Source organism: Pseudorasbora parva, chromosome 14 (genome assembly GCF_024679245.1).
Source record: "Pseudorasbora parva isolate DD20220531a chromosome 14, ASM2467924v1, whole genome shotgun sequence".
NCBI lineage: Eukaryota > Metazoa > Chordata > Actinopteri > Cypriniformes > Gobionidae > Pseudorasbora > Pseudorasbora parva.
The window spans coordinates 6,804,100-6,815,566 of NC_090185.1; the positions used below are offsets into that span (position 1 = coordinate 6,804,100).

The 11,467-nt window shown below is 42.1% G+C and overlaps 1 protein-coding gene across 3 annotated transcripts in view; it reads right to left on the reverse strand.

Annotated features, from left to right (window-relative positions):
• The window catches only part of podxl2 (podocalyxin-like 2), a 31,132-nt gene extending 19,928 nt beyond the window's left edge, over positions 1–11,204 (reverse strand). The window contains exons 1-2 of one of the 3 annotated variants that reach the window (XM_067415382.1): positions 10,860–11,204; positions 3,325–3,579 (exon numbers count right to left, since the gene is read on the reverse strand). In XM_067415382.1, coding sequence (XP_067271483.1) covers positions 3,325–3,579; positions 10,860–10,893 — 289 coding nt within the window. In that variant the 5' untranslated portion in view covers positions 10,894–11,204. Of the gene's footprint in view, positions 1–3,324; positions 3,580–10,125; positions 10,224–10,859 lie in introns of those variants that run through there. The other 2 variants (XM_067415380.1, XM_067415381.1) reach the window with 2 other exon arrangements.
• Between the last annotated feature and the right edge of the window lie 263 nt (positions 11,205–11,467).

An 11,467-nucleotide genomic window follows, 5' to 3' on the forward strand; every position in this document is an offset into this window, starting at 1 on the left:
TTTACACTTGGTTCTAGGGGTTTGTTCATATCACTAACCCTAATATGTGCATTTATAACAGTTATGTCTTATTAAAGAGTGCCAGCTGACCCGAGCTGATATCCACCAGAGAAAATCTCAATTTCACACTCCTCACGGCAGAAAATCTGTGGACTGCTCTGTCCTTCTCCCCATCTTATACACACACACACACACACGCCGGAAACGGGCCACTGCGGTAGAAGCGCTGTTAGCGAGCTAGCAGGTGAACTAAAAATAATACTGTTTTCAGGCACATTAATTCCCAGGCGTTTGAGTAAAAAGTGGATGTATTTTCTCTACACACTACTGCGAAACACCTCCATGGCTGAAACAATAGAATCCGTTAAAGCCGACAAAACTCGAATCAACACAAATAAGGTAAGCATCAGGAGGGAGCGGTAGGTGTCGAGGAAATGACGCACGATAATGTGTCCTAAAAGCTGTTATTCGCACCACTTTACACTTCTAACTGCCGTTTTGACAATCAAGTCATTTTTGAGAGTTAAATAGCTGTCTAGAGGCTGAGTCATACAGAGAGACTGACCTAATATGAATCCAACATCATATAATGACATAAAAATCAGTGCCTTTGTTCCACCATGGAACAAGTCATTTTCGCAGCACTAGCAGCAGCAAATGAAATTGCAAAAATAAAAACTTGATAGAGATTCAAACACTAAAAACAGACATTTCCACTCCAAATACAAGGATGAATGTTAATTTAGTTAAATCAAGCCACTCAAACAAAAAGACTGCAATTACTCTTGGTACAGCAGACACTACACACTACAGATCCTGGTTTAATGTCTACAGATCCTATTAATGTCCGCTTTTCCACAGGAGGAAGTTTCTCCAGGAACTTTGGAGTGGTACTCAGTGTGATTCGACCACAGGAACTAGGGTCTAAATGAAGTTTCAGCTAAAAATTAGCCTGGATGCCAGCCGAACTTAGCCCCGCCCACAACATTTTTAGGTCGGGCAGTTCAGTCTGGCCTCGCTCCATCGAGGAGTAATTATCCTCGAACAGAAACTGTTCGGATTTTTTAACACCAGCAAAGATCGTTTATTCCAGCGCGTGTGCAGACAGGGTTGCAAAGTTTTTACAACAAAACCCGCCAACTACTAGCCCTAAACAATCACTTCTCGGGGGGGGGGTACTTCAGAAAAAAATGGTGTTTTGGGGTAAAATGTGTTATTTTGCCTAGGTTGTCTGCTAAAATTCGCACTCATGGGTCTATATATCACACAATAGTCGCTTCAACCCGCGGACATAGAAAACAACCCGCGAAAAAAAACCGCGGACTTGGCAACACAGTGCAGTTGAGCTCTGTTGACGTCGCTTCGTTGCTCTGATACCCCTTTTCCACCAAGGCAGTGCTGGTGCTAAATCGGAGCCAGAGCCTAGTTTCAAATCGGTTCTTTGTGTTTCCACAGCCAAAGCACCAGCTCTGAGCCAGGAAAAGTGGTTCTTAAGTAACACCAAAACATTGCTGGGCTAGAAGTAAGAACTGCTTGCGTCACTGACTGGGGGCGGCGTTACCGTAATCAACAAGATGAACACAAACCTGTGACCGCCATTTTTTCAATAGCAGCTAATCAAGCTAACAGCTGCTGGATTGTAATCTCCGTCTATACAAATCATGGAGAGCTGCACAAATGCGTTGGATTTGCAGCGTTTTAATGCTGATGTAGGATCATTAAGCCATGAGCCACTGAGGGAAGGCTTGTTCGAGATGCATCGGCGCGCGCTGAGCGGACTGATTGCGTATGACATCAAAGTAGAGCGAGCGCCAACGACCCCTTATGCTTTTGAATCGCTCGCGCAGTATTTGGATCATATGTGGGTTGGTCTGCGCAGCGTCAATGCATTAGATAGAACACGCCTGGAAATTGTGTGTGTGTGTGTGTGTGTTTCCCGCTGCCTCGCTAGCAGTAGAGTCCTGCAACGGGTCGGGTACCCGCGGGCATAAAAGTGGCTTAAACAGGTGGATTGTGACATAAATTATAAAATACACGGGCGGGGTGCGGGCGGATAATTAATTCCGTGCGAGCGGGTAGAAGCGCGGATGAAAAATGTGTGCAATATTTTTCTGTGCTGTGGCGAGGCGGAGGAGCGAGCGAGACCGGGGCGTGATGGCGAATGAGTGTCACCTGTGAGCCACACCGGTCTCAAATCCTCTCACGAGGGAGCTCGGCGGCATATAAGGACGAGAGATCACCAGACCTGGATTTTACGTTGAGTTGTGTTTGTTTTATTATGTGTGTGCGTGGCAGATGTCCGTGAGGGGCCGCGTTACTTTCGCTTTGTTTGGTTAAGTCTTTTAAATGTTCGCCGGTTCTCGAAAAACGATCAAAACGATCCGGTCGTCCTTCTTCCCCCCCAAACATACTGTATTACAATTTCTATGTCCAATTTACCATTACACATACACGCAACAACGATATGCCATATGATCCATCACGTCACCACCACTGTGACTTTTGTTGATGCCACTCGTAGCCCAGATGGAGCGAGCGTTGCAGGATAAGCAATGGATGAAGTAAAAGTAAAGTTGGTGAGTGAAGTATATAAAATTGTTGACAACGAGTCTATAAAGGCACTTTAGCCTGTTTCTTTAGCCCATTCATGATGCTGTTGATGTTGAGAGAAGTGCAATATAAAAAAAAAATAAAGCATTTTAATTGGAATGATTTTAGTGTGTGTGATTTATTGCGGGCACCGATCGGGTAACGGGCAAATATTAACGGGTCTGGGATGGACCCGTGCAGGACTCTGGTATGACGTAAGACCTGGCTCTGTTGTGGCTCTTAGCATGTGGAAAAGCAAACGGTTCTTAGAAGGCTCTCAAGTCGAACCAACTTAGAACTGACACTAGCACTGGCTCCGAACTAGCACCCGGTTCATTCTGGTGGAAAAGGGGTATGATTGGTTAAAGGTCTATCCAATTGAGGTCTTTCCTGGTTGGGTTGAAACACGCCTCTTAATCACAGCCCAATGGAGCATCAGACTCCTATTCTGACTACAGTTGAGTATGAACACGTCAGGCTAGCTAAAAATGTCCCCCTCAGAAAGTCCCTGCTCACGAAGTCCTGCTCACCCCTAGTTGACAAATGACAAGTACTTGACAGATCATAAAATGTGACCAATCAAGTCAAATTATAGTTGAAGCAAATTATTTAGACCCCAAGTTGACAAATGAGAGGAAAGTCGTATCTTTTGTGTCTTTGAAAGTTTTGTTTGAAATGACTTTGTAGCATAAGGTGCACTTATGAATCAAGTTTTGAATCACTGCTTCTACTCACCATTAACGGCACCTGCACCGCTGTCTTTGGTCTTGGCTTGAGCGTTCTTGCCGTCCTCGCCGTCTTCGCTGAAGAACCCGGAGCCCTCCTGAGAACTCTCCATGAATCCGGGTTTACGATCCCTCGAGACCTTCTCATGTTCCTCAAAGCCTATGGGAACATCCAGAACTGGCCCGTGCGAGCGGAGATGATTGGGGATGAGCGCTGCACCGGCATTTAGAACCTCGGCACACACCAGAACCAGGAATACTGAACCTAAATGAAAGACAAAGACTTAAATACCTCACTTTATGGGCCTGGGGTCGTATTCACAAAACATCTGAAGGAAAAAGTAGCTCCAAACTTACCAATTTAGGAGAAATTCTTAAAAATAATGGCTGTGTCAGTCCTAATTTGAGGACTTTGTGCTCTAAGAGTATTTCACAAAGCATTTTAGCTCTAAAACTAGCTCCTAATCCATGAAACGCTAGTAGTCGAGAGGACTGCTAAGTCACTAAGACCAAATCACTGAACAATCAAATTGACTGTGGCTGCAATCCACCCGAAGACAAGAGTTGGCTCTCAGCTCCTCTCGCACTGATTAGACAGACAGTTTGAACGTGCTCCTCACAAACTTTGTTTATAAAAAATCATTTTCACTTGAATTCTGCAATCTCTCGAGATGTAGACATCATAGAGTCTGACAATTAGCTAAACATATTCTAGTTTAATTAGTGACACTAAGCCTACTTTTTTAAATCTTTATTTGAATATGGCAACATTCTTATTTTAAACATTTTATTTGAATATAGACAACATGAAACCTCGTTTTACTAAATATTTCTATAATTAAATCACTGACAGAGACTCCTCCCCCATCAGCCAATCACTGTGGTTATAGTTAGTAAGAGTGATTACATCACCCATAGCAAGTAGGTTAACCCCGCCCTTACTCTTAGCTTAAGACTTCTCTCTATTCCTTAGTAAAAGTTGCTCTCAGCAGCTTTGGGAATAGATTAAGAAAAAACTCGTAACCAAGAACTTTTACTGCCATTTCAGAGAACTCTTAAGTGGTAAGATATAATGTTTTGTGAATACAGCCCCTGGGCAGAGTGAACACACAAACAAACATGAAAGAACCAAACCAACTTTAACAATCTACTTCACTACAAATGAAACAGTGACAGATGGTTTCAAGGGTCTATAGCTCCATCAAAGACTGACTGGAGACATCTCGAGTCCTGGCCTCAATGGGCTTCAACCACAGATGGCTCTGCATCACGACGGCTTAGCATTGTCGCTCAACCCAGCTGGTCTTATCTTTGCTCGCTCTACCAGGTCACCACAGGATTAGCGTTGGTTTTACAGTGGGCAGCTGAAAAAGGCGACAACTGGGCTGAAATCTGCAACTGCCCTTCTGCTGGAGCTTCAAAGCCAATTACACAGTTCTCCAAGTCTGACACAGCTTTAGTTTTTATTCATGGAGCTGTTTAATGAAATATATTCTCTAGCGAGGCTTGGTTTAATTAAGGAGACCAGCAGGATGATGTCTCGGCGACTCTGGTATTATATTTAGCAAGTGTGTGATTGTGCGGTAATTAACAGGGTGGAAAAACGGGGCACTTCCTGCTCCAATTTATGAATCGATCAACTTTGCTTTCTGGAAACGTTCCAGTGGTCTTTAGAGAATCTAAAGGCCCTGGATGGCCAGCGAACTTGAGCCATGCAATGCGACAAAGCAAACCAGAAGGCTGTTGGGAGAGTATAATCCCAAATATCCAAATGACATTTACTAAGTAAATGTCCTGATTATAAAGTTTGGCCCTGTTTACACCCGGCATTTAAGATGCATTTTGGTCGATCACGAGTAGACACATTCCCATCGCTTTTGTCCACTTTTAACCATTTCTGTCCTGATTTCTTCAAGGGTCTACGGACAGGTAAATGGAATAGAACGGGTAATTTCGATCTAATGGACAAAATAGCTCATACAATTTGCATATGAATGTGACGACGACAGAAAAACATAATGGACATCATTCATTAAATTTAGTAAATATATAAGTAAATTCTGAGAAATTTAAGAGTGAAACAGACATTCCCGAAAACTCTTCTCCGGATTCGCAAACGCTCGAATTTGATAGTTAAACATGTTAGCGAATCATTCGTAAATATCGTGCACGTACACAATCCTCCACAATTAGCATAGGCCCCACAGAACAGCGTTCCTGAACACGTATTTTACGCTGTGGAAATTTCAGGACTCCCTTCACAGGTTCGGCTCCAGTATATTGCATAAATTCTAAAGAGACGAATTGGCCATTTGCCTAACAATAAATATTCAATTTACTTGTGTCCACTAAAGCTGGGCATACACGGTGCAATTTTCATCCGATTTCGACTTTGGGTCGCGCTGATTTTCAGGTTTATCGTGCGTCGTTTGTTGTGAGGTGTTCGTGCAGTGTACAGGGGACGAGAGGCGACAAACCCCTCCGGATCGGGAATCGGATGAATTTCTGGGGTGTCAGAAATTCTGGTCGCCCATCGTGAGGTTATCGCACAGCTGAAGCAGCGCCACAAACTGATTTCCCCCCTCACTACGCTCGCGTGAAAGCAGAAGTAACCATTTCATTTTTAAAAGCAGCAAGGAAGAAAACGAAAAGAGGGAGACCATTGTAAACCACCGTACATAGCATATCCAGTGCCTCTTATTCATTTATCTAATTGATCATTAACTTAGGGCTACTTATTTTACTTTCACATTTTATGTATTTACTTTTATTTAATAGTAATAAATATTTAGCCTACTTAATCGTATTATGACGGGAAGTGGGAACCGTTGTCCATCATTTGACACAATGTCATGTTGCCCATTTTTTCTCCCCCCATTTTAATTTAATTAAAGGTCCCGTTCTTCGCGTGTTTTCGAAGCTTTGATTATGTTTACAGTGTGCAATATAACGAGTTCATGTTTCGCGTGTAAAAAAACAGTATTTTTCACACGATTTTCTTATCTGTCCAGCGCTGTTTCCTCTGTCCTAAAAACGGCCTCATGATTTCCTTGTTCTATGAAGTCCCTCCTTCAGAAACACGTAACGAGTTCTGATTGGGCCAGCGCTTCCCGTGTTGTGATTGGACAGCAGCTTAGCGCACTTTGCCTGGAAAGGTCCCGCCTCTTACCATAACGGGGAGATGCAAGCGCTGAATGCAGCTCTTCTCCACGTGGGAGAGCAACGAGACCACTCCCCCTATTTTGCGTGTTCTTGTGGGCGGAGGGTTAGTCAACAAACGGTTCTAGTGACGTCATTACAGCAGGAAGTGCAGCGGTGGAGTCCAAACCGGCCGCTCACTGTAGGCTTTGAAAGGGAACTTCTGTTAAATAAAATATCTCGCTTGGCATTGAACTTTGCGCTTTATAATTTTACAGGTATTATTTATGCTCTAACAGCAACATTACACACTAACTAAAGTTTGAAAGATGGAATCGCGAAGAACGGGACCTTTAAACATATTTTTAACTAAACATTTATATTGATTTAAAAACTAACATTATTTAATTTTAATTCATCTAAACAGGGCCTCTTCTCCCGGTAGGGCGCGCGCACGTGACTAGAGCGAGAGAGGAAATGCACGCCCATAAACACTCGCTCAGCTGCAGATCCACTCGTCCCTGAACACTTTTGACGCGCCACGCTCCCGCTCCACTTTATTCCTATGGGTGACATCAAGCGACTTCAACGCTTCAGCACAGCATTCCGGGAAGGCAGCGCTGCATTTGAACCGATTTGAACGCCGAAATGACGGGAAGCTTCACAACATCGCGGATTTCCACGGTCACTGCTGTCACAGGACTTCAGCAAATCACACCAAAGAAGTGTGTTTTTGACGGAGCGGTCCCAGCGATAAAGGTTCGGTCCTGCTTTGGAAGCAGCCGGTGAGTAAAACTGCTTCAAATGTCTGTTGTTGGCTATCGTCGCGAGAGTAAACATCAGTAAACGACACGATCGCGTGCTTCGTCATTCAAATGCGCTAACGGTTACTTCATTGTTGTTCTGTATAACGTTACACTAGTCTGACGTGCAAAACCTTTTTGCTTGCTACTGCTAAGGTTTAGTCGCATACAATAGTCCATAAACCGAATCATGTCCTCATAAACTGCGAGTAAACACACACAAATGTTGACAGGCCACTAAATACAGTCCATACCACAGAGACGGACGTCCTGCTGTTGCTGTTTCTCCTGTTCAATTTATTTCAGCCTCCGGATCTGATTCTGGACCATATCTATGAGCTGAGATCGATAGCCATGGGTTTCTCCACGCTTGAGGACGTCACAGCTTTGCGCGCTCGTCATTCTTTAGCTCCGCCCACACGATACGCCTCCAGGCGCTCGGTTTTTTCCGGAAAGACTCGGTACAGCCCATATTTCTTTTATAAATATGATAAAACTAAAGACTTTTCGGAGATATGAAGGATGCAATACTACTCTATAGGTACTCAAGATTGACATGAGATTGACTGAAACTGAGTGTTTCACCCCCCCTTTAAAACAAAAGTGTCAAATGACTTCAAAAGACTTGGAACACAATGCACAAGCCGCATGAACTACTTTCATTGAGCTTTTTTTGGAACTTGGCGGCCCCTACATGCTCTCCTTTTGTTTTCTACAATAGAAAGAACGCCATACTTGTGTTGAACAAAAAGGAAAAATTACAGTGTTACATTTTGCGGGTGATTGGGTAAGAACTAATGGACCTTTCTATTGTACTAAACATCAAGCAATCATTAAACCAGCCCAAAAGTGCAGTCGCATACACACAGTCACCTTATCTCTGTGGTGCATGCCCTTAGAAAGCGTCAGTGCCTCACCCCAGATCATCACATTAATTATGGTTGACGCAATCTTATTTTGCCTCAGTGGACTCTGGTTTCTGCAAGGCTACTTCTGACCTCGCTTGAACAACAGTGAATGAAAAATGTGAATTTGCTGACGGCTCAACCCAAGCACGTCTATCTCTGAGGAAACGCTCCTTGGCCTTCTGCCTCAGAGATGCTCTCAAAGTATCGACACGCGTTGGATGATACATTAATCATAAAAGCTATTACCGCGTTTATCAAAGCTCTGCGGCCACAAACCCTGTCCGGGGTATTTACACTACGGAGAGATGAAACTCAAGAAGACAAAACATTTGTGCATAAACTTGAAGAGGAAGACAAGGAAATATCTTGCTATGGATGTGAAATATGTATCAGTCACGTTCTTGAGACCGTGGTGTCCAGCGCCCACCTGTTTCTGACTGATTTCACATGTCTTAATATAGAAAGATCAAGACGCCACAATCCTTTGCCATCTGATACGAACACAAATCCTTCACAGCTATTGTACTAAATATATGAGCAGTTCAGTCAGCGCCAGACTCTGCGAAAGAGGCGAGGAACCTGAGCACAGAATAAGATGATTCATAAATCCACAATCCCACCAAATCTTGGCCCAATTTGGTGGAATTTAGCAACCCACTGCAAAATCACAGTTGCCGATTTATTCATGGCCCCACGTCTTTCTAAACCCCCCCGTCCTTTTTCTTTTCTTCTCGGATATGAAGTCTAGACGGGCTGCGCGGTGAGATAAATGCTGATTTCACCTGACCTGAATGGGTTTCTGGGCTGTGCCAGCTTGCATTGCAGCAGAGCCTGTGGGTGTAGGTGGCATCGAGCATTAGGAGTCAGATTTATAGTCGTCAGACTGGCAGCTGCAGGTCTGCGGTTGCTGTTACTGCTAAAGAGAGCATGAGTGGAACCATAGTACTGAATGACTGCCATATTTGTATACTATGGTATTTAAATTGCTCTCCAAATGGTACGAGTGCAATTAAAGATGATATATACATGGTATAAACATGATACTGTTACTACAACCTAAATTAAATGATGCCAAAGTACACCAAGGTATACCAATGACATGGTATAAGTTCAAAAACATTGTATTTCCATAGTAAAAAAATCTATCTATCCATCCATCCCATACCATACATATGGCACAGTGGCATAAACCTGATCCCGAGACCATAACCAAAATGAGGTGTTTTAATATATTACATGACATGAAATGTTTAACGTATGGCACACTAACTTATTTCAAAGAACACCATGGTATACATTCAAAGGGCATTGTATTATAATAGTAATACAACAAAAATGTGTGATACTTTGATAAATATTATGGTATTGGGTCATTAATATGGTATTTACACCACGGTATTAATGGCGACAAAATGCATATGATATTCACATGTATTTACATTGTAAATAAGATTATTGGAGTGTTTTTCAAGACAATACTATTGGGCTTTGTATTGGCAAGGACCTTACGATACGATACATATCACGATACGATATTTCACTCTTACTATTTCAAAGTTTCACATTTAATCCAATGCGTTTCTTTCCATTTCTTTGTCTTTGTGAAATTTACCAGAAATTTCGAAGTGAAAATGGTTTAAAAAAAGTAATCCTATAGTTACTCCTTGGATTACTTTCCTACAATTAAGTATGTGAAAGAATATCATTATGTGTGTCCATAAAATACAGTAATACCATGGTATTTACATGGTGCTCCAATGTACTTATCCGAATAAAAAAAGATATTAGGATTGTATGTTAAAAACAAAACATGGTAATACCAATAGTTTAGAAAAGGGAGAGCAAAGACTCCCAAATGAACATTAAATCAGGACATTAATAAATGCCAGATGAGTTCAGTGTTAAAAAGAGACTTGGCTTAAGTCTGAATGTGTGCTGCCCATTAGACTAAACAAACCTAACCTGTCATTGTTGTGTCTGGTCATCGGTCTGTCCGGAGCGGCTTTTGACCAGCACAATCTGTCAGCCGTGGCCTCATGGGCATGACAAGCCATCACACACACAGCACGCCAAAAACAATCAGCGTCCACAACAGCTGCAAAATGTTCTTTTCTCAGTTGCATGATGAATCATGCTGAAAATCCTGACTGGACCTGAATACACTAGCTGTCTCTAGATAGGGAGGAAAAAGGGGCGTGTGCCGTAATCTGCACTATCAGATCAATAACTTAAATATTTGAATGATTTGAGTGACTGGACTCTGCATACAAGATGCTGGAGATGACAAGCACATCACAAATGAGCATCCTAGAAAACAACAATGCCTTTTTTCCTCCACTCATGGCGACAATGAAAAGTCTTAGTGATGATGCAAATTCTCAGACACAATAGTGAACAGACTATAAATCAAATTTATACTGTACCACATTTTCAGACGTTTATAATAATACATTTTATTTATAAAGCACTTCACACTTTAAAGAAAATCGTTTATCAATGATTAAATCAAGAAATGATCATCATAGGTTAATTTTCACCCGACAAAGATTTAAAAATATTGAATAGATTAACAATAATTTATAATAAACTTAAAAAAATATTTTTTTAAATATAAAATGTTATATTTTGTAGTACATTTACACATAACAAGCATTCATTAATTCCACACAAACGCTCAAAATAAATATTTTACTCACCAAACATCAGGCACTGAAGAGACACGACTGACATCTCTGCAGCTTTAAATGATCGCAGTGAGAAATAATCGCGTCAGTATTTTCATATGTGCATCATATGTGACTTACTGACCTCAATGTGCGCGAGAAGAGACGCACACTAACACAAATCACTCATCGGAATTAAAAACAAGCGCTCAGTTGATAGTCTCTCGCTTCATCTGCCTGTCTATCTGGACGAGCGTGATGTACTGTGCAAAACAGCAGAAAACTAGACGGTAGTTTTGTCTGCTGCTCCTCTTGCAGTCAATGGATTTGCAGGATATATTGAGTATTTTGGAGGGTTTGATTCCTGGCGCAGTGACTGCAGGCGACACGGTGCAGCGACGCAGGGTCCTAAACACCGCCGGGCTGTTTTTTATTTTTATTTTATTTTAGCGACGGTACTCAACTGGCCAGCGATGGAATCTTGATGTCGACCAATCAGAACGCTCTTATTTTAATCAACGCTGTCGATGTTATACCGTGCAGTTTCACGTTTATCAGCATAAGGGAAAAAAATATCAATTCAAATCTATTTTTCCAGAATTGCACGTTTGCTTGAACTCTGACTTTATATCACACATTTG